Source organism: Myotis myotis, unplaced genomic scaffold (genome assembly GCF_014108235.1).
Source record: "Myotis myotis isolate mMyoMyo1 unplaced genomic scaffold, mMyoMyo1.p scaffold_m19_p_4, whole genome shotgun sequence".
Classification (NCBI taxonomy): domain Eukaryota; kingdom Metazoa; phylum Chordata; class Mammalia; order Chiroptera; family Vespertilionidae; genus Myotis; species Myotis myotis.
In genome coordinates, this window is record NW_023416346.1 from 43,274,538 (window position 1) to 43,299,273 (window position 24,736).

A 24,736-nucleotide genomic window follows, 5' to 3' on the forward strand; every position below is an offset into this window, starting at 1 on the left:
GCACCCGGGACCCAGGCCTTCATTCCGGCCGCAGCGGAGAAGCCAAGCCTCTTCAGTCTTCAGTTGTCTTCAGTGTTCAGTCTTCGCTGGGGCTGGAGCCTTCAGTCTTCGCTCTGCACCTGCATATGCAAATTAACCACCATCTTTGTTGGGTTAATTTGCATACTCATCCTGATTCGCTGGTGGGCGTAGTGGCGTGATACCAATTTACATGTTTCTCTTTTTTAAAAAAATTATTTTCCCTTTATTGATTAAGATATTACAAATGTGTCCTTATCCCCCCAATGTCCTCTCATCCCCCCAATGCTGCCCTCACCCTCACCCCCTGTTGTCCACAACCATCGCTTATGCTTATATGCATGCATACTAGTCCTTTGGTTGATCTCTCCCCCTCCCCCTCACCCTCCTCTACCTTCGCTCTGAGTTTTGAGCATCTGATAGATGCTTCTCTGTCTCTACATCTGTTTTTGTTCATCGGTTTATATTGTTCATTATAATCCACAATTGAGTGAGAGCATGTGATATTTATCTTTGACTGACTTATTTCACTTAGCATAATGCTCTCCAGCTCCATCCATGCTGTTGCAAATGGTAGGACTTCCTTCCTTTTTACAGCAGCGTAATTTGCATACTCATCCTGTTTGGCTGGTGGGTGTAGTAGAGTGACACCAATTTGCATGTTTCTCTTTTATTAGTGTAGATAGTACAAGAAGAATAACTTAAAGGCTTAAACAAAGTTTAATGTAAAAAACCTTAATGGTGAGGCAGATAGTTATGTACAAAATGGAAAATAATTTAATATGGGAATTTTTGCTTGAGTTAGACTCTTTGCTTCCATAAGCTCCATAAGTGAGATTAGCTTGATAGAACTATCCTAAGTGTGATTCCCAGACTCGTTGGGTTAATAATCTATCTTCTGATTTTTCTTTTTGTATTACCTTCTCCTGTCTTAAAAATACTGCTCATTATATTAAAATATTGATTTGATTAAATTGTATTAAACATTCTATTAAAACATGATTGATTTGATACTGAAATTCTTACCACATTCATTGAACTACTTAGATATGCCTCTAGGTCATTGCAAAATCAAGGTTGAGATTTATCATATTTATTAAAGGCTTAGAAGATATAGAATCAGTGGGGCTCTTAGAGCTGCCAGTTATAATTCTTAAAACATGGAATGCAATTGACTATTACTTTGTAATTTGAAAGTCTTACTCTATGTTTTCTTGTTTCCTTTTTAAAGAGAAATAAACATTCCCCTAAGACCTGGTCATGAATTATTGACTTTGTGAAGTTGACTATAACTGGGAAATTTTTCTAATTTTCTAAGTTTCTAAGACAGAAAAGGATAGGATTTTTACCTCTTGATTAATGATTCTCCTGTTCCCAAAGAGATTTGTCTCAGTGATTTCTAATTGGTTTTGAGTTTATGGAATCTGGCTTTATAATAAACTCAAATTAGATAACTTGGAGGTTTGAATATTAAATGAACTGAAATTTTAGGTAGGTGATACAAGAATTCTTTAACATGCTTTTCCATTGAAATGCACCATAGCACAATAGTCAAATTTCAAAGTTGGTGAGCTAAGGGTGATAGAAGTAAAATCACACCTTGGTTAACAAATCCTCTGGGAGCAAAAAGCTCCTTTAAAGAAAGTTGGCCTGGGTGTTGGAACTCCTATTCCAGTTTCTTCATTTGGGGGTTGAAGAATAAGAAGGCATGTTCCCTGTCTTAGGTATTGTTAAACTTTTCAATGGGAAAGGCTGGTGCTTGCTGAAGGGTGGATCATCCTTCCAGAGAACTAATATGTAGTCAGAAGATTATAATTATTTCCTCTGTGCACTGGGCAGGGGGCTAGTAACAGTGATGGGAACACAGTCTGTTTTCCCCAAATTACAAGTACATATTGCATCTCCCTCCCACCACTACCACTTGCATACTCTCACCATATACAGCTTCTGAAAGTTAGGGAGCTTTAACTTAGATTTTTTATATAGTAGATGTGGAATCAGAATTTAGAAATTTATTATTTTGGTTACTCTTTTATTTCTACTTCAGGTATCTATCTATCTATCTATCTGTCTATCTATCTATTATCTATATATTTTTTCATCAAAATATTATCAGAAATGTGAAGAATAAGAAGTAGGATATAAACCAAGCTTCTAAACAGAAGAATTTCCCGGTCTAGATGAGACTTGATGTACTTTAATTGGTGTATGGATTTTAAAAGATGAAGGAAGATGAAAGTTTTGAAATATGGCAGATAGAGGGAACAAACATTAATTTTAAAGGCTTTCTTGAACAGGTTTGAGATATTCAGTGCAAATGCTTTATGATTTGGATCATTAACTTTCATCCTGTTATAGTTATCTAATGGAATATCATTTGTCATTCCATTTGTTTAGCTCCATTTCCTCATCTGTGTCATAGTGCTATTTCTGTGATTGTGATGGGTGACTTTGGAATTCAAAATCTGTTATTTTAAATTTTGATATCAGTAATGTAAAGTTCTCCTTAAATTTGACCTGAGCTACATCCTAAGATATGCTATCCCCCTTACCCCATAAGCATTGGGAGAATATGAGACTTTTAGCACTGGTATTGTTTTTATGGAAGTAGTAGTAAAAATGGCTGATTTTAAACTGAATTGATTCAACCATAAAATGACTTGTCTATAACAGAATGTGTCTCTCTGAGATCCAACTTGTATTTATAAATTAGTCATTGAAATGTCATTTTCTTTATGGTCTCTACTCTGCTATTTTTCATTTTTAGGCTTGTTGTAATGGGAACAATGTGAGCTCTGGAATCAGACTGGAGTTCAAATCATAGTTACCAGACTCATGGTGAGGCCTTAAACTCTCTTCAGTTTCCTGTCTTTAAAATGGGATTGTTATGAGGATTAAGTAGTACAGAGAATGTGTCTGGCAAAATGCCTAGCACACAGCAGGTGCTGGGTAAACGATCTTATTCCTGTGTTAAAACTGACATCAGCTATTTATTAATGTAATTTTATTTTAAATATGTCAGGCATATGCATTTAAGGAAGCTACTTTACTTTGGAAAATCATTTGAACTTTTTTTTTCTTTTTTTGTGGGCTCTGGTACTTCTGCAACAGAAAAGAAAGCATTGGAAATATTAGCAGCTATTTTATATCATGTATGCTAAAGACTTCCATTAGTGAATTCATTGTAAGTGGACAATACTATACAGTTGGCTCTCTGTTTCCCCAGGTTTTTCATCCTCAGGTTCAACCAACTATATTTTCAGTCTACATCCATATTTTTAAAAAAATATTTTTATTGATTTTTTTACAGAGAGAAAGGGAAGGGAATAGAGAGTTAGAAACATCGATGAGAGAGAAACATCGATCAACTGCCTCCTGCACACCCCCCTACTGGGAATGTTCCCGCAACCAAGGTACATGCCCTTGACTGGAATCTAACCTGGGACCCTTCAGTCCGCAGGCCAACGCTCTATCCCCTGAGCTAAACCAGTCAGGGCTAAATCCATATTTTTTATTAGGGGTTGGGAATCTGAGATTTGGGGGGGGGGGGCGGCGGCTGACTGTATGCATTGTTCTACCCCATTTTATATAAGGTACTTAAGCATCTATGGATTATGGTATCTGGGTGGGGGGGAGTGTTCTGGAACCAATCCCCTGTAGATACTGAGGGACGACTCTATTTAAGTCATTAAAAAATACAAATAAGTAACCAAATCTTCATCTTTCTTAGTTCCTTTCAGGCAAGCACCTCATTAAGGAGATATATTCTCCACAGTTTCTTAAACAGCAATTAATTTATGTCTTATGAAGAGAACTTGCTGTGATATTTATAATTTCCTTGTGCAATGATACTGTAAATGACATTTTAGTTAGGGCATATCTTTTAGTATTTTAAGTTTTAACTTTGTTGTGTCTTTCTTTTAATAAAAACACCAAACTTATTTTATACATATTAATTTCATGAGTTGGAAATTTCCTTTCTGATTTTTAAAATCTTTCCCTATTTTTTTTCTTAATGGGAAGTTAATTTAGAGAGAGGGAGAATATAATTCAGTTTTTGTTTGGGAGGCGTGTAAAGGAGAGTTCAGATTCTAAATGTTGTGATGTAGGAAGGTTATTAATACCTTTAGAATTCAATATAATATGCATAATTTTAGTCTATAGAAAAAATCAGTGGAAAATTATTTTTACCATCTTAAGTTTTTAAATTATTTCTCAAGAATGGAAAGAAATACCTTGACAGATTTAGCACTCTAATTCAAATGAGTATGAGAACAGGTGGCTAAATGTCTCCTCCACCTGCCATGCAACTTTATCGCAAGAAATGTTTCATTTCGCAAATGCTGCTGCTAGCAGACACTTCTCTGTTTCAGAGCAGAAAACCAAATGGAGGGGGAGTTCTTCTTTGAAGAAAACCTTTTTCTTGATTTTCTTTTTAAATTGTGAGTGTGAGAAATATGTACTTTGCTTTTCTGGGGGAAGGGTGGTGGAAAACATGAGTCAAGGCCTTGATTAACCAACCAGATTTGTTATACACCATTTGTTGTATACCATTCATGGCTTTTATTTTTAATTTTGTTGTTTGTTTTGTTTTGTTAGTGTTGCTGTTCTTGTATACCAACCCACTGGTACTGACTTTCACTTATGATAACATTGCTACTCTGGGCAATAACAATATTTGTATAATACTTTTGACATTAACTCAAACTCCTATTCTTTTGTTACAGTGGAATTATGTTATTAGAGTGCATTGTTAGGTTTAACCACTTTGTAATGTAATGGTTGCAAGCAAAAATACGTGCTATGAAACTAATTGTGAACTAACTAGAGAAAAGTTAAAGGTGTTGTTCAAATACTTTTACCTTCTTAGCTTTTCTGATTAATTTATTTTCCCCTTCAGAAATTAACATAAAAACAGGAAAGTAAAGAAAATAACTTGACAACTACTTTGATAAGCTTAATCTGTATTTTTTTTTTCTGAGTGTACACAGCTCCTACTAGCATATTTTATTCACAGCACTGTTAATGTGCTGCTCTTCATTTGGTGTAAGAAGTTAACATACCAGAGCATGCATACACATATAACTTCTCTACCAAGAAAAGGCAAGCGTTTCATGTGTTTTCATGCTAATAATTTTAAAAAGCACTAAAATGTCCTCTTTTCATTGAAAATGAAATGTGACCTCACCTGCCTTTCTGTATAGCATTAAATTGGTGCTTGAAATGATAGAAACCAAGAATTTGAAGTGGGCAGTTTATGACCTATGAAGTTGATACCTTATTTTTTAAACACAAACGTACTCATTTCAGTGGATTTTATAGGAGTAATATTTTGTTGGTATGTAGATTGATGACTATTGGATTTGAGGCTTTGAGGCCAAATGATGCAATTGTGTGATACTCTTCCCTTCTCCAAATAGCATGCCACCAAACATGATTGCTATAGTGAATGCTACGTGTTTACAATTCTTTATAGAATGCCTGCCAAACTATTACCTTTACAGAACTATTCATTGTAGAAAACATATTTGAACCAGGTTGACAGAGAACTTTTGCTGCAGCCCACCTACCAGATTGTACACATAATACACAATCCTCTATTGTCATGGTGTTCACTATAAAAGGAAAATGATTGTACATTTGATGGTTTTGAAATTTCCATTAAAAAATCCATTTGGGTGAGCAGAACCATACAGACAGCATGGGCTTCATACATGTTTGTACTAGCAATGTTGAGAGTATACCTTCCACTCTTATTTTTTGATAACTTTACATGTTCAAAGATGGAATCTTTGATTTAATTTGCATATTCTAGAATACTAATGAGGTTGAACATTTTTCTGTTAACCATTTGTACTTTTATCTTTATGAATTTTCTGCTCATATCATTTACATGTTTCCCTTGGGAGTAATTTTTAAAATATGGAAATTTTTGAGTAAGATTACAATGTTAGCATCACCCTATTAACACATGTCAATTGCTTAGACTTTCTATTTCTTTTGTCTTCAAATAGCAGTACAAAGAAATGCCATAGTGTGTGTATGTTCAGTTTGACCACGTTGCAATGCTTTCAGTAAAACGATCAGACAGTATCTTCGAAAAAGCAATTGTTCTTTTTGAGCAAGCACAGTTCACTGATTCATGTATACTTTGTGAAAGATTGCTTTTGCACTCTGTGGTTGGTCATTATTTGGAAAATAAGATGTGTTCAGTCTTGGTGTGAAGGGTGGGTGTGACCTGGTGGCAATATACAGATGTTGTAGGAAAAAGATTTGATTTTTAGAAAGAAAATTGATGAACACAATCTCCCCTGTGATTAATTTTATAATGTTGATGGAATTATTTGGGCAGGATTTGCTTGATTCTAAATTAGCATGTAAAAGTGAATCCAAATAATTGTTTTAAGCAGAATTAAATTATTATTCTTACATGAGTTTATATAGAACAAAAGCTTTCCTACATAATTCTTATAAACTTCAAAGCCATTATCTACTTATCTACTGTAAACACTTGACTTTTCAAATTGACGGGCCATTAATTAATAATATGAAAGCCGGCCATATTGTCTTGCCAAGAAAGAACAGAGGTATTTTATTGTTAGGTAGTCTTGGAAGAGTTGCAATTAATAATCCTACTGTGTCTTTTACTGCCAGCATTACCTCGTGGATTCAACTCTTGGCTGGGAAGTTATTTAGAACATGTAATTGCTTTAGAAAAATTTTACTGAGAATCTTAACTCCTCTGTATCAGGGTTTCTCAACCTTGGCACATTTGATATGTTTGATGTGGAGATGTTTAGCAGCATCCCATCAGACAGTAGCACACAAACCCTCCCCCTTGTACCAATGAAAAATGCCTCTAGACATTGCCAGGCATGGGGGAAAAGAGGCAAACATCCTCTTGGTCCCCTTTCCCCTATTGAGAACCATTGATCTTTATATTGCTTTTAACCATATGACTTGAAAAAAAATGATTTAAAATGTTATTTGTTTTTGAAATTACTCAGTTAATAATTCCTCTAAGGATAGATTGATAAAATTGTGACCTGGGGGTTGTAGAGAGATTTCACATCCTTGCAGTGTTGAAGACCAGTGCTCTTCATATCCAGTAAACTTAATGAAAAAGAAAGAAGAGAATATTGAATCTGCTGAGAAGGTTGAAATGGCATGTACTGTTACTGATGCAGAAATAATATGAAGTATTCTGAATGTTAAAAAGTCAAACAATGTTGATAAAAAGTCATGAAGAAGATGATTTATTGAAGGCTTCTTCAGCTTTTGAAATAATTAATTAGAAAGCTAGTGGTATTATCTTGCCAAGAAAGGGCTGCATCTTTATATTCTGCTTTTCAGTTTTAAGAGCAAGAAATAAATGGCAAGTAAACAATTGTTATCTGTAGTTTATTTTTTAAAAGCAATTTTCAGAATATGTCATAGGGGCAATGCGGTTTTAGCTGTACTTCTGTTCCAGTTATATCTATGGTTTTATAAAAAGGATAATTGATAGTCATTTAAAGCACTGCAAGATAAGGAGATGTCTTTAGAATGATCCACAGAAATGAGATTCTGCATTCATTCAAATGACATATATTAAACTTCCCGTGTGCCAGGTTCTGTGCAGGGAATACAGAAAATAATAAGACATTCTGCTTGAATATCCCATTAAAATAATTCTGGTTGAATGGAAACTTTCTGGTTCGGGATACCACTCACCATATGTCTATTACCCATTTTTCAGTTGATTCTGTAATGTTAAATGTCTTTTGCAAAAGCTCTTAAAAGTGTGTGAACGTGTGTATAGTATATATCATGTATATACTTTAATTCTTTTAAACCTATTTCTGAAACTTGAGGAAACCTATATTCATTTTCTTTTTGCTTGTTAAGTTTTTATTTAAATTATTCTCTTTATTAAATATCCATGAGAGTTGAATAAAACATGGTCCTATATTATTAATTCATTTTTTATTATACTGTGGCTCTAATATCATTAAGGAAAATTGATGTCACCCTCAAGGCCAGAAGTTTTGCTAATTATTGCTGGTTGGTGTCAGAATTTAAAAAGCAGGATCTTTATTAAAAGTCCAGTAGAGTCTTAAAACTTTTTTGTTAAAACTGATCAACTTAGATTATAGATATGATAGGGAAAAAAGTGAAACCTTTAAGATATTGGATAGGCTGGAATTAGTAAAACAAATAATTCATCATTTAAGCAGTTACAGATAAGTGGGAAAATTACAGAGTTCTAGCACTTGAAAATCCATTCTTCCTTTGTGATTTCTGATGTCAATTTTAACAGTCTACATTATATATGCACAGACCCATTCAGAGCCATGAGCTCCCTGCTCTTTAGGCAGCTAATTCAGAGACAATTTTAGCAATGTATACCTAAGGAAATACAAGCCAGCCTGGTCTAAGGAATAATGAAAGGTTGTACCATGATGATTGTTTTTAGTGTAACCTACCTGAGGTAACTATGAAATATTTTGATATATTCTCTGTTGACTACTGTTCTCCAATCTTTTTTTAAAATATATTTTATTGATTTTTTACAGAAAGGGAGGGAGAGGGATAGAGAGTTAGAAACATCGATCAGCTGCCTCCTGCACACTCCCTACTGGGTATGTGCCTGCAGCCAAGGTACATGCCCTTGACCAGATTCAAACCTGGGACCCTTGAGTCCGCAGGCCAATGCTCTATCCACTGAGCCAAACCAGTTAGGGCTGTTCTCCAATCTTTTTAAAAATCTTTTTTATTGCCCCTAAAAAATACTGTTATAATATACATGGATATAACTTGTATTTATTATTTTTATTATTTCTTTCTTTGAAAAAATAGAAATGCCACTACACTGTAGCTATTTATCTAAATAATCCCCAAATGATATGAGATATTGCTAGAAAACAAAATATTTTAACATGCAAAAATTTTTGTTCCTTTTGGGTTGATTGGAACTATAACTAACAATAGAAGAGGAAATAATGTTGCAATGTATCATAGTTAATCTTTGCCTTTCATTAATGGGGCTGTTGGAGTTTAGAAAAAGACTAGACATACATTCAAATCCTATCACAACCACTTAAAAATTTTTGTGACCTTAGGCCAATTGTTTTTTTTTTAATATATTTTATTGATTTTTTTACAGAGAAGAAGGGAGAGAGATAGAGAGTTAGAAACATCGATGAGAGAGAAACATTGATCAGCTGCCTCCTGCACATCTCCTACTGGGGAGGTGCCTGCAACCCAGGTACAAGCCCTTGACCGGGACCGAACCTGGGTCCCTTTGGTCCACAGGCCGAGGCTCTATCCACTGAGCCAAACTGGTCTCGGCAGGCCAATTGTTTTTTAACCCTTTTATAGCTCATTTGTTCTATACTTAATAAAAAGGACAATCAGAGTACCTATTGCAATGGATATTTTTAATGATATTTTTAAGGATCATGTGTGTAAATTTCTTGGCAAGTGCCTAATGCATAGTGACTGTTCAATAAATGAGAGATTTTTTTATCTTTCTAAAAGGCATTCCAAATTTATTTTAACTGTGCATAGCATAATTTGATTGTATTGCTACCTATACAGTGAGATAAATACCAAAAGCAATTATTCTGACACTAAAAAAATGAAACCCTCTGTGATTATAGTTTTGAACCAGCTTGTGGGTTGTTTTATCAGGTCTCATTTATCTTTACTGACCTTGGGAAGCTTTTTGCAAGAAAAAATATGTTTTTCTTCTATAATGTTAGAGTGTTGTGAGCCTTTTAAAATATATTGAAACAAAATTCAGTATATTCCATAGACAGATGATTAGTACTAGATTATTTCTTGAAATAATATCATTACTGTGAATTATATGACAACTTTTTATTTGCCTCTCTTTCTGATTTAAACAAATTCTTAGATCTCTCGTGGAAGAGGAAGACCAACACATGAAATTGTCCCTTGGAAGCAGCGAAATGGGCCTCTCATCCCATTTGCAGTCTTCCAAGGCAGGAGCGACTCGCATCTTTACCAGCAATACCCACAGTTCTGTGGTGTTACAGGTATTGTAAACTGTCCTTTTTCTAGTATTTAATGGCTTTACAAAGCACTCGGGTTTGTGTGGTGTGGGATGTCAATAGAGGGAAAGGTTGTGCACGTTTGAGGGTGGGGTTGTATGGAGATTCTCTATACTTTCTGCTCAAGTTTGTTGTGAATCAAAAACTTCTCTAAAAAAATAAGGTTTATCAATTTTAAAAAAGCAAACAAGCAACAGAGGAGAAACTTTGAGGGGAAAACTGCATACCTTCCTGGTGTTAAAAAAATTCCCCAGAGTTCATTCTTTGCTTTGTTTGTGTAATGGAAGTCTTGCTATCATTCCACTTTATTAGAGAATGTTGTATCTGGCAACATTAACTTTCCACTATATTGCAGCCAAAATAAATATCACAAAGTCTCTACACTAAATGTTCTAGTTCTTCATGCACAACTTATTTTATTGTCACTTTTATCATAGTTCTAAGGTTTTATTTATTTGATGTCTCAACTCACATTGGCAATGTGAGGACTGCTGGATGCAAATACACTGGTAGATGTAAGAAGTAATAACTCACATCAAAGGAAAGGACAGAAAAACAATAGAAAGTCAAAAGAATACATAGAACTATAATATGGAGGTATTTAGTGTAGGGATTTCGTGAGTCCAAGTACTTCTGACCCTTGTGTTTACTCCCTGACCTCTGTGGGCATTGCTGAGTTAGAGAATCATATAATAAAGGATGTCCATAAATGTCATCTAGATATAGTTAAATTATAATAGTGTTCTCTGCTTAGTAAGATAAGGAAAATAAATCTTTCTAAATGTGTTTTTAAAAGAAATAGGTGAATTTCATGTATATATCTTGTCAAGAACCATTATAATAAAGCAAAATATAGTATAAAGTATAGTATTAGCATAATATATAGATAACATAGTGAGGAAAGAGGTTTATCTTTGCTGTGTGGCCTTACTGTGTTGTTATTCCTCTGGGCTTCATTTTCTTAACTCCAAAATATGACTCTTGACAAGGAGATCTTTAAATTCCCTTCTAGTTCCCATCTGTGTGATTCAGTGAAATCACATTTTCCCAATGTTTCAGTTTCTAATGGGAGCTGGGTTTTAGAGTTCATTGTTCTGTGGGGTATCATCAACAGAATTTGAGGGTCAGGAAGGAAACAATTTCTATCTCCTGGCATCTTAAGTCTATGTAAATGGTTTAATTGTTGGTTTTGGAAGGCTATAGATGGAGAGAATAATGGGTCAAGCAGATAGGAGAAGCATGAGAGGAAAGAATTTTTGTTATATTAAAGTACTTTCTCTAAAGAAAATACAAAGAGACTGACTTGTAACCCCTCCACTATACTTCTGCCTTATCCATGACCATAGTCATGTGTTAATGACAATTTTTGTGGTTCTGCTAATTTTTAAAATGTACTTTAAACCAAATAATGAAAGCCACTGCAGTGTAATGACACAGATTTAAAGCAGTGGTTTTCAAATTTTAGTGCATATCAGAATCACTAGGAGGATGGCTGTTAAAACAGTGTGAACTGCTCCCCACCCCCAGTTTTCTGAATCAAAAATGGGAAGTGGGGTCCAGAAATGTGCATTCCTAATAAGTTCAGGTGATACTGAAGGTCTGAGAAACATACTTTTAGAATCACTGTTCTAGAGGCTAAATCTGCCTTCCACTAAGAGATACATCTCCCTTTCTGAAACCCTTATATCAAATGGAGATAAGATAATGTTATAATGGGGAAACAATGGAAGTACTTTAATTATCCATCCATAGGAAAATGGCTACCTAAATTATGTTGCATCAACTATGTAATAATGTTCAGTCACTGAAAAGATGGAGACAGATCTGTATGTATTGAATGGATAGATTATATCAAATGAAAAAAGTAAGAGGACAGATGTGGCATATTCATACAATGGGATATTATTCAGCTATATAAAGAAATGAAGTACTGATACATGCTACACGTGGATCAACCTTGAAAACATGAAAAAAGTTAGTCACAAAATGCCACATATTATATGATTCCATTTATATAAAATGTCCAGAATAGGGAAACAATAGAGGCAGAAAGTGGACTAGTGGTTGCTTAGGGCTAGAGAAAATGCGAGGATACAAGGGTGATAGCTTAAGGGTGTAGGGTTTCTTTCTGAAGTGATGAAAATATCCTACAATTTATTGTGAAGATGGTTGCACATATTATCTGTGAATATTCTGAAAAACACAGAATTATATACTGTTAATAGGTAAATGGTATGGTATGTTAACTACATCTCAATAAAGCTGTTAAAATAGTAACAGGTCAATATATATTGTACAATTCCATCCATTTGTAGAAAAATATTCAATATGCATACATATACATGAATGTAAGAGCATGGAGAACCTGGTGAATGATGTCTTGCACTTTGTGCTCTGTATAACCCTGCACTGTTTAATTTGCTTTACAATGGAAATATTTTTGCACATTACCTTTGTAATTTAAAAAATATATAATGGTTGACAAAACAAGTGTAGCTGTGTCTTAGAACCCTTAGCTCTGTCATGTTTTAGCTCAGCCTTTGTTGGTCCAGGCTGATTGTAGGCACAATGATGTGACAATAACCTGAGAGTTTGTATTAAGTAAAGACAATCTTTTCTAAGGTTGTTTTTTAATGTATTAATATTTTCTGTTGTAGCATAGAGCTACCAATTTATATTGCTTTTGAAAAATTTTGTATACTCTTTAAAAGTCTATTAAAATTATGTTCTCACAATGGAGATTATTAAGTACAAGCAGTAACAGGGACCTTTTTTTGATATCTAATCTTAGGTGTGTGGTTGTCAAGGGAACAAGCTAGAGAAGTGTTTAATGTGTAAATGCTATCATTGTTTTAAAATTAGCAATCACACAAACTCCAGCTTCAAAAGGCATTGAAAGTAGCTTTCAGGGGAAGGGTCCATGGGGAAAGGCTGTTTTAAGAAGTCTCATTCTGAAGGATTACCCACTGCATAACTGTAGTTGGAAGGACGGAAGGACGAAGGATGTGTGTTTAGGCCATAACTGGAATCCTAGTTTTACCACTTACCAGCTAGTTAAGTGACTTTGGGAAAGTCATTTATCCTCTTTAGGCCAGTGTCTTTATCTGTAATATGGGTAAGAGATATGAGGATTAAATGTGACAATTTATGGGAAAGTAAGGTGCATGATTTATTTTCCTTCCATCTGAGCCAAACAGGGAAGGTGTCAGAGAAAATGTAGCTGATCAGAAGTGATGGGTTTGCCAAATAAAGTGTCCATCTGGTGGGCTTGATCTGCTCTAACAGATTAGTCATCTCCATTAAATAGGCTTTAGCAAACTAAGCTGTCAAAGAAAGTGCCTGGAAAGAATTTTGATACCTAATAGGCTTGGACCTTGAATAAAGCTCAGGAGAATCCAGGATGGAATTAGCAGAGCAAAAGACTTACTCAAGTAAGGAAGATTAAGTAAGGTTTGCTTAAGTAGTAAAAAGCAAGGATTATTTCATTTTCCTCACTCCTTTCCTACTACTCCAGCTGTGGGTATTATGGACAACTTCCCTCCTTTGACTTCATTCTGTTACCCAGGTTGTCATCATTTTACTTTTACTACCCCATCCTATGGTAGGTACTTCATTGAATCAAACCCTTCCTAGCACCTTCATTGCTTAAAAGTAACAGCTTTATGAGATAAAATTTATATAGCATGTATTCTCCCATTTAAAGTGTACAATTTAATGGTTTTTACTTATTTATTTATAACATACATACATTTAAATATCTTTGCTTTTTTAGAGAGGGGGGGAAGTGAGAGAGAGAGAAACACCTGTCTGCACCCAACAGGGGATGAACCTGCAATCTGGGCATGTGCCCTGATCAAGAATCAAACTGGCAACATTTTGGTGCATGGGTTGATACTAAACCAATCACACTGACCAGGGCCAATTCAATGGTTTTTAATATATTCATAGTGTTTTTCAGATATCACCACAATCCATTGTAGAACATTATCATCCCCTCAAAAACAAACCTGTATCCGTTAACAATCACTCCCCACTTATACCCAAACCCCTTCTTCAACCCTAAGCAACCATTAATCTACTCACTGTCTCTATAGATTTGCTTATTCTGAGCATTTCATATAAATGGAATTATACAGTATGTGGCCTTTTGTGACTGATTTCTTTTACTTAGCATAATGCTTTCAATGTTCATCCACATCGTAGCATGCATCAATACTTGTGTACTTTTTATGGCTGAATAATATTCCATTCTATGGATATACCACATTTAAAAATTTATCCATTGATGGACATTTGGGTTATTTCAAATTTAGGCTATTATCAATAATGCTACTAGGAACATTCATGTACAAGTGTCTGTGTGGACATGTTTTCAATGATCTTTTATGTATACCTAGGAATGGAATTGGTGGTTCATATAGTTATTCTATGCCTAATTCAAAAAAAGAGAACTTCCCGAGTGTTTTTCAAAATGGCTATACTATTTCACATTCCCTTGGGCAGTGTATGAGGGTTCCAACTTTTCCATTTTCTTGCCAACACTTATTATGCCTTCTTTATTATAGCCATACTAGTACGTGTGAAGTAGTATCTTGTGGTTTTGATTTGTATTTCCCTGATCGCTAATGATGCTAAGCATCTTTTCATTTGTGTTTATGGCCATTTCTATATCATCTTTGATATAGAATTATCTATTCAGATCCTTTGCCCAGTTTTTAGTTTGGTTCTTTGTCTTTCTACCAGAAGCCCAGTGCATGAATTCTTGCATGGGTGGGGTCAGGCCGCCCACCCTGATGGGGGCCAATCATCTGGTGGGGGGGAGGGGCCACAGAAGGTTGGCTGGCTGGCCCTGTTCCAGATTGGGATTGGGGGGGGCTGATCAGGGGTGGGCCCGGATGGGGGGAGGGGCTTTGGGAGGTTGGGGGAGGCCAATCGGGGCCCCTATCAGGCTGGTTGGCTGCCACAGTGAGCATCATAGTGACTGGTCGTTCTGGTCGTTCCATTGTTCTGGTCGCTTGGCTTTTATATATATAGATTATTCAGTTGGAAGAGTTCTTTATATATTCTAGGTACAAATACCTTATCATACACATGATTTACAAGATTTTCTTTTAGCAGCTTTGATTTTATAGTCCTTGTTGTTCTGCCATAACTCCAATCTTGCCAATCTCTAATCCATTATCCATTAAGTGATACAGCCTTTGCTTCTGCTTTACCTTAGTAGAATTAATGGGACAGATATTAAAGGCAAATGCCTGGAAAACTTCTGATTTTTCACTGTTCTCTATACATATATTATTCCTTCACACTTCAGTGTCTTTGCACCCATTTCCTGTCCCTGAAATGCCCATATTTTACTTTTTCTGTTTGGTAAATCCGTATTCACTCATAATGATACATCTTAAATGGTAAGTGGTAAAATTAGAGTTCTAGTTTTGGCCTAATTGCATGTCCTTCCCACAATAGTTATTCAGTGCATAATCCAGCATAGTGAGACTTCTTTAAACAGTCTCTTCCATGGATTCATTCCCTGATAGCTACTTTCAATGCCTTTTGAAGCTGGAGTTTGTGTGACCCAGGCAGAGTTAGTGGCTTCTTCAGTTCTTCCCTCTTAGTCCCTGTTAATATCACCTATCTGTGAGATCCCAAGGTCTAGGATCTAATTTGTTGTTTTTGAATGTCTATGATTGACTGGTGGGGTACATGGTAAATACTTAATAAATGTCTATTAAGACATTTACTTTTAAGCTTTATGAGGTAGAACCAGAGTAGCATTTTCTCTAGGACACTTTTCCCCAATACTGAGGCAAATCCTTTTGAGTACTCTACCTAAAGCCCAGTAATTGTAAGGTTTCTGTCCTTGTGGTTTGGATAGGAACTATTCTCAGCTCTTTGTGAGCCTTGGATAATGATGTTTGTGCTTGCAGATGTCTCTTTCCCCAGACAAATGCACTTAGAACACTCCTAAATACTTGAGGGAAACTGGTTTTAGATTTCTGTCACTCTTTGTGCAGATCTCTCCTCTTGTATTCTGCCCTACAAACCTAGCTGACTTAACTTCACCAGACTCTTAATCTTGGGAAGATTCCAGGTTTCACCTGAGCTCCTACTACCTGTAATTGGAAAGTTCAGGCAGTAAGCAATCATGGGGCTCATCTAATTCATTTCTCAACTTGCACAGACCCTTCTCTTTCATCCATTCTTACTTTTTTTTCATATATTTTGTCTAGTTTTAAGTTGTTTCAAGTGGTAAAAATAAATCCAGTCCCTATAACTTCATCTTTGCTGGAAATCTATAGGATATAATTAAATGCTAACTTTTGAGACCCACTACAGGTATCTAATTATCCTAGAGTTTTGGTAAGAGACAGCGTTACAAAGGAGGTCAATTAAAACAGTTTATTTTCCAATTACAGATGTTATAAAATGTTATATTAGTTTCATAACATAGTGTTATATTAGTTGTATAACATAGTGATTAGACATTTATATACCTTACAAAATGCTCACCCCAATAAGTATGGTTCCCATCTGACGCCATCCACAGTCATTACAATATTATTGACTGTATTTTCTATGCTGTACTTTACATTCCTATGACTTTTTATAACTGGCAATTTGTACTTTTTAATTCCTTCACTCATCTCCGCAACTCCCATGCCATCTGGTGACCTTCAATTTGTTCTGTTATCTATGAGTTTGTTTCTGTTTTGTTTGTTCATATATTTTGTTTTTCAGATTCTACATGTAAGTAAAATCATATGGTATTTGTCTTTGTCTGACTTATATCTCTTAGCATAATACCCCAAAGGAGGTCAAATTTTAACTAGGCTTTGGAAGACAGAAGATATTCTGCATGAAAGACAATGGCATAAAGTTACTAGAAAAGGAGTAAGTCTGGGTTTTTACCAATCAGATAGTCTGGAGAACAACCTGATAAGATGAGTCAGAGTACTTAGGGACATAATGAAAAATAAGGTTGAGCAGTTAAGTTGGAGCAAGATTAGAGAAGTCTTTAAAGTCTTATATTGTGATATAATGCAATGATAGAAGGCCATTAGAAGTTGTTTTTTTTTTTAACTCCAAGAAGTGTTATATAATGAGAGCAGAGTTTAATTAACATTAATATAAAGTTCTATATTCATTTGATATATCTGTTTATCTTAGACTAGAGGTCCGATGCATGAAATTCATGCAAGAGTAGGCCTTCCTTCCCCCAGCTGCCAGCACCGGCTTTCCTTTGGCATCCGGGACCCGGGCTTCCCTCCGGCCACTGGCAGACACATTAAAACACATTACATCTACTTAAAGATTGAAGTACATTGCTTAATTCTCTTTTTTTTTAATTCCTTAACCTTTGTTCATAAAACATATTTTTCATTAATAATTTGTATTGTTCTTCTCAAGATGCACTTTCTTTTTACTCCATTTATTTTTTGAAATTTCACTGATCAAACTAGATAGAATATACTAATAAGTTATTTCCAATGCAGAATTTAGTGGAAAGATTTGCCTATCAAATTGCTTTTTTAATACCTGAGTACCAGTATCTCTCAAGCTTTTTTCACAATGGCATTATATTTAATTTAAAAGTTATTGATATCCAACCAATTTTTGGTATTAATTACTTGTAGCTCATCTGATTTCTATATTATGGCTGTGTAATGTCAACATATATCCTTTTCTGTTTTAATATGGCCATTTTAAAATTTATCAAACTTATTTAAAATATCAGTCCTTCAGGGTATTACATATATGCCTACCTCTATTTAATAGTACTTGAAGTTTTGGTATGCTGGGTAAGTTTAAAGCTTTTAAAAATGCTCGCCCACCCCCCTCCTCAAAAGGATGTGAAGAAAAAGGCAAAACAGAAGATATGGGGAGAGCTATCGAAGAGGGAAAGGAAAACATTAGACATAAGAAATTGAAAACAGACAACAATACCCTCATAAATGAAACCCAACATCCAGAAAAAATAGAAAAATAGAGAACTAAGATAAGGATTAGGGCAGAAAGAAGTTGAGTTTAAAGCAATAGAAACAATTTTAAAGATACTCTAAAAGACTAATTGTAAGCAATTTTGTGTAAAACAACTCTATTTGTGTTAGTGGACTACCATATGGAAATAGACAGGAATGTTTTTAGAATTTTGACAAGAGGAATCAGTAAAATTTGGTGGAAAAATCATTTTATAATAGAAGAACACATTTTAAATGTGCAGGGTATCTTTAAGAGTTTTTATAGAGTTACATAGTGAAAATATATATGAGTGAACGATATAAAATATTCCACCTTATCCCAAGGGAATATGTTCCAAGGCCTCTGGTGGATGCCTGAAATCACAGATAATACTGAACCCATTATATGCTATATTTTTTCATATATATATATATATATATATATATATATATATATATATATATATGATAAAGTCTAATTTATAAATTAGGTACAGTAAGAGATTAACAACAACCAATAATAAAATTCAACAATTACAACAATATACTATAATAGTTATGTGAATGTGGTCTGTCCTCCTCCTTCCTTCCCTCCCTCCCTTTCTCCCTTTCTCTCTCTGATGATACTGATCTGATCATGGAGATGGCTCCTAGTGACTAATGGGTAGAGATCATATACAGCCTGGAGATACTGGACAAAAAGGGATGATTCACATCTCTCCCAGGCAGGACAAAGCAAAGTAGCATAAGTTTTCATCACACTACTCAGAACAGCATACAATTTAAATTTTATGAATTGTTTATTTCTGGAATTTTTCACTTAATATTTTCAGATTGTGGTTGACCATAGATAACTGAAACCATAGAAAGCTAAACTGTGGATAGCAGGAGACTGCTATATAGAGGGCAGATGAAAATTTTGGAGAAGAATGGCCCCTCCTACCTTTTTTTAAAAATGTGTGCATTCTCTACAAGATTAGCGTACAGCATCCTGGAATAACATTGCTTCATTCAACATAATTTTGTTATAATGTTGATGAGATGCCATAGAAATTTAATTATTGTTTATATCAATTAACCTGTGGTAAAATTGGTTTTGTTATATGTTAGTTTGCTTTAAGTCACAGAACCTATCAATGATGTTAAGTGACTACTTAACTATAGAAAAGTTGTTTAGAGAAATGACTGCCTGCTTCTGTACAACAAATTATGTTGTAAAAGCAATTTTAGGTTTTTTTTTTTCTTTAGACAGAGCTAGGCTATCCAGATAATCACATACAAACAAGATATTTAGAATCCGTCTTAAAAAAGTCTGAATTGACACATCTTATTTGGATAAAGATAGCAATAATCAGGAATAAAATTGGCAAATATGGAATTGGAGAGTGAGATTATTTATTTATGCATATGAAAATAAAGGCTGTGAAACAGATAGAAAGGGAAACTCTATGCACTGAAAATAAATGCAAAACCTCACAAAAGTAGACAGTTTGCTAAAGACAAATAAATTGTTTACAAGAGAAGATACTCAGAATGTGCCAAAAGTGATATAGGAGCCTCAGCTTCCTTTTTGGGGGGACTCCAGAATATATTGAGAAAGATTAGAGGTGTGCTTTTTTAAAAAAGATTTTGTAAAGAGAAGCAAAATTATCAAGTTTGTGCAGAGGGTAAAAGCTCCTGGTGTCTTAGCTGAGTTGTTCAGAATTTGAGGATTGAATATATACCTCAACAAGTAATTTTAATGGAGTATGGACCAAATGAGAAATGACATAGATCATGATGCTCAATTTCCAGTATAAAATATTTGTAGGAATGTTTGAAACTCAGGAGTGCTTGCGAATGAGCCCAGAAGTTTTATTTTTTATTTTTGACTGAAGAAAATAAATCATTGCTTTAGGCTGAATAAGCCATGATTACCTTTCAAAATATTATCTACATATATCTCAAAGAAGATTCAAAATAAAATAAGGCAGCATTCAGTACTTAGTCTCATTTCATTGGTATTTGACATCTCTCTTTTTAGCCAGTACCCAAGGTGTAATAAATTCACAAGATAAACCATATGCTTTGACTTGCTAGTGACTATTAATTCTTTAGAAGTGCACATTCTTCGCCCAGCTAGTGTGGCTCAGTGGTTGAGCATTGACCTATGAACCAAGAGGTCATGGTTCGATTCCCGGTCAGGGCACATGCCCGGGTTTTGGGCTCGATCCCCAGTGTGCAGCGTGCAGGAGGCAGCCAGTCAATGATTCTCTCTCATCATTGATGTTTCTACTTCTCTCTCCCTCTTCCTTACTCTCTGAAATCAGTAAAAAAATATTAAAAAAATAATTCCTGAATACATACAAGCCAAAGATAGATTACACACACACACACACACACACACACACACACACACACACACACACACGTCTAGAAGTACAGTTGATCCTTGAACAACCCGGGTAAGGGTGCTAACATCCCTATTTCCCCAGCACAGTCTCAAATCCATATGTTACTTGATGCCTCCAAAAACTTACTAATAATAGTCTACTGTTGACTGGAAGCCTTACCAATAACATAGTTGATTAACAGGTATTTTGCATGTTATATGTATTATATACTGTATTTTACAATGAAATAAGCTTTACAAAAGAAAATGTTATCAAGGAACACATAAGGAAGATAAAATACATTTGCAGTATTTATTGGAAAAAACAAAAACAAAAACAGGTATAAGTGGACCCATGCAGTTCAACCCCATGTTGTTCAAGGGTCAATTATATATATACTAGAGGCCCAATGCATGAAATTCGTGCAAGAGTAGGCCTTCCTTCCCCTAGCTGCCGGCACTGGCTTCCCTCTGGCACCCGGGACCTGGGGTTCCCTTGCAGCCCCATGTCTGGAAGGACATCCAGTCTAATTAGCATATTACGCTTTTATTATTATAGATTAAACTGTTAACAGTAGTTACTCCTGGTACTTAGAAGAGGTGGACTTTTAGTTTTCTATTTATATTCTTTCATATTTTTACAACAAGTAAACATTTAATTTTTTAATCTGAAATTTATCTGAGGGAGAAAAAAAAGCAAGCCCTTGGGAACCAACCTCCCCTCCCCTTCCTGCCCAAACCTTGGTTCAATTCCTCTTGTCTTATCTTGGCTTGTACAGTTTACCACAAATAAACACTATAGGTACAATTTATTTTATTATTATTGGGAGAAGTTTCACAAATAAAGTTCCTGGTTTCTAGCAGGCTTGTCAGAAAATTATAGTTCTTCTCATTGTGACTACATGGTTTTAAAATACCAAGTGGTGGTTAATGGGGAACATTTAGTTTGTTTGTTCATTTACTAGTTGAACATTTATTAAGTTCCAAGCAAGTGCTAAGCACTGGGGAATTTAAACATGCTAGTCCCTCAACTCTTCTAGCTGATGGTTCCTTCCCTCCTTCTGTATTGCTTGACCATCCCATCTGGTCCACAGAGCTTTCATTCAGTACTTTCCAATGATCATCTACATTTTAAAGGCAACCCACTTACATTTATTGCAATTTAGATCGCATATATGAATTTTCAAAAAGCTACTTCTTGCCTTCTGCATTAGAATATTTCCCTAAAATCGGCATCTCTTTTTACATCTACTTTTAATAAGTAACAGGAATAGGAGATGATTTAACAATGAAAATAGCGAGGATGGGGTATATAATGTTTATGTTATAAAGGAAAGGAGCATTTCTGAAAGATTTGATATTTGTGAGCCAAAACATATGTCAATCACTATTAGAGAGAGAAAAATATGATACATATGTATGTTGTATAAATATTTTTGGAATAAAAATACATATCTCTCCAGAGAGAAAGTGACTGGATCACATTATCTCTTTGAAGTTCCAGTTCTGTAGATTCAAGCATTTTTTTAAAAAGCAATTTAAAAATTATGATGAGAAAACATTTAGACTGAGGTTTAGATTACATACATATGTGTAGGATCAATATTTCTAAAACTGCATTTTTTGGTATGTCCTGCCTTTTGCTTTGTAAATCCATGAAACACAATTTTAAATTAAAGTTTTATTTGAGGTCATTAAAATATGAAGGTGCAGAGTAATCTTTGCTGTTTCTGTTGTATTACATTTTGTATTATATTACATTTGATTATTAGAAAGTAATTTGCATGAGTATCCTCATGATTTTTTATAAAAATACATTTCCATTTTTGAAACTGCAGACTCAATATTGCCAAAATCTTCATTTTGAGCCTCACTGTTAGATTGTGTATTCTCTCTTTTTTGTGCATTTACCCTCCTATTATAAACTTAATGTGTTTCATTCTCCCCAGAGAGGACCAAAGAAACAACTGCTTAGTTGTTCTGTGGTTGCTAGCCTATTAATTCCCCACTAGACTTTAGGTATTTGGGGACAATTATGTCTCCTGTTAGGTCTCCTGGGCTCCTTTTTCCAAAGATAATTAAATCCCAAACTTGAAACTTGAAAGATAATTGATCAAGCAGCAGCAATGTACAGAGTACAAAGATACCTAAGACACCCTCCCTATTCTTGAGGAGATGGAACATTCTAGTTGGTAGAAAGGAACTCCTACCTTGCAGCCAACACAAATGTTTCTCTACCTTCCTTTCTCAAAAAACAAACAAACAAACAACTCCTCAAACCAAAACAAAAACAATGTATCTCAATAAGGTTTGTAAAAGGATTCTTAATAAATATATTATTATGGAAAGAATGTTAGTCTAACACCATAACTCTGCACATGGGGAAATGAAAGCATACCTGGTAATTGTTTTCCAAAATAAGGTAAAAGCCAACATTTGTGTAAAAAAGCAAATGAATATAGCTCTCTTCTTATTTGTTCTTAATTTAAATTAGTCTTAATGTTATATTTTATCTACAGTGAATTAAATATACTCAAATATCAAGTAAGCTGTTCAGTTTTTTTGTCTTCTGAGTAATTATTCTATTATTTTTACTTTCCAAATAGATGGCACTCACATTAATATGTAAACAGAATTTTAACACATGGAGATTTGTATACCCATTTTACCTTGATTAGTGGTGCAACTCATGTTCGTGTTGTAGGGCTTTGACCAGCTTCGACATGAAGGCTTGCTTTGTGATGTGACCCTGATGCCAGGTGACACGGATGATGCCTTCCCTGTGCATAGAGTCATGATGGCCTCTGCCAGTGATTACTTCAAGGCTATGTTCACAGGTAGGTTGCCTTTTTGAACTCTGCATCCACGTTACAACAATATGAAAAATATGTGTTCAGGTTTTTTTAATTTCTAAAGTTCATTCAGGTCTTTTGGTCTGTGTCTTTATAAGAAGAAACAGTTTCAAAAGGAATATACAACGAGTAAGTGTGGTTGTGGGTGGTGTTTTTAAACTTGAGAAATGTATGTACCTCTTTCATACCTCCGTCCTCCTTTATTTCACAGCTTCCTCCCCCCCCCAGACACATATATGAATGGCATCAGAGACTCTGGGTCCCACTACTACAATCTTTCATTCATCAAAAGATACGAAGTGACAGGAGAACATTAGTATAGAAATACTCCTTTAAAGTACACTCTTTAATTATAAATTATGCAGAAGCCTAACTGACATGAATGCTCACACAGAATAAAACTTGTTTTTATTTTATTGTATCTAATTAGCAGCAGAAGTGAGTTTGACCTTAATTAAATTCTCTGTCTTCATTTAATTGAATGTCTTTTTATTTAAGGCGGAATGAAAGAACAAGATTTAATGTGCATTAAGCTTCATGGCGTGAGCAAAGTCGGTTTAAGGAAAATTATTGATTTCATTTATACTGCAAAACTTTCTCTTAATATGGACAACCTTCAAGACACACTGGAAGCTGCCAGTTTTCTACAGATTCTGCCGGTTTTGGACTTCTGCAAAGTGTTTCTCATATCTGGGGTAAGATATTTTCAAATCCTCAAATCCTTTTCTGCAGTAGACTCTGATGTCCCCTGTTTAGAGCACACATATGAATCTTCTGTTTACACATGTAAAACTTTGGCCATTAGAGAGGGATGTCACATAGTGTGTGGTTTGGAAGCAAATTGAGAGGAAAACAGTACAGGTGTATATTTAGAAAAGACAGTAATTTAATAAAAGCCTTCTGTATAATCAGATGACACCAGACAGTAATAATATTTGATAACAATATATACTTAATCTTCTTGACAATCTATAATAATAAAAGGGTAATATGCTAATTAGACCAGACGTCCTTCCGGACATAATTCCGGACATCCTTCCTGACAAAGCTGAGACCCAGGTGCCTGCAGGTGGCCTGAGGGGAGCCAGCCTGGTCCTGGGTACCTGTGGGCGGCCCAAGGGAAGCCAGCCCAGGTCCTGGCGGCCAGAGCAGGGAAGCAGCCTGGGTCCCAGGTGCCTGCCAGCGGCCAGAGGAGGGAAGCCTGGGACCCAGGTGCCAGAGGGAAGCCAGAGCCGGCAGCCAGGGGAAGAAAGGCCTACTCTTGCATGACTTTTTGTGCATCGGGCCTTTAGTCCTATATAATAAAAGCCTAATATGCAAATTGTCCCCTCGACTGGGAGTTTGACCACTTGCTATGACATGTGCTGACCACCAGGGGATGGCACGGAACATGGTAGGCGTCGGTGATGCGGTATTGGTAGTGGGCAGCAGTGGAGGTGCTTCTGGCTCAGATGGGCCCTGATGAGAGCAGGAATGCTGCAA

At 35.2% G+C, this 24,736-nt stretch overlaps 1 protein-coding gene across 6 annotated transcripts in view; it reads left to right on the forward strand.

Moving 5' to 3' along the window:
- Positions 1 to 24,736, forward strand: part of KLHL13 (kelch like family member 13) — a 192,235-nt gene that overhangs the window by 147,613 nt on the left and 19,886 nt on the right. For all 6 annotated transcript variants that reach the window (XM_036305760.1, XM_036305764.1, XM_036305761.1 and 3 more), the window contains 3 exons: positions 9,917 to 10,058; positions 23,107 to 23,239; positions 23,753 to 23,949. In XM_036305760.1, coding sequence (XP_036161653.1) covers positions 9,917 to 10,058; positions 23,107 to 23,239; positions 23,753 to 23,949 — 472 coding nt within the window. The remainder of the gene's footprint in view (positions 1 to 9,916; positions 10,059 to 23,106; positions 23,240 to 23,752; positions 23,950 to 24,736) is intronic.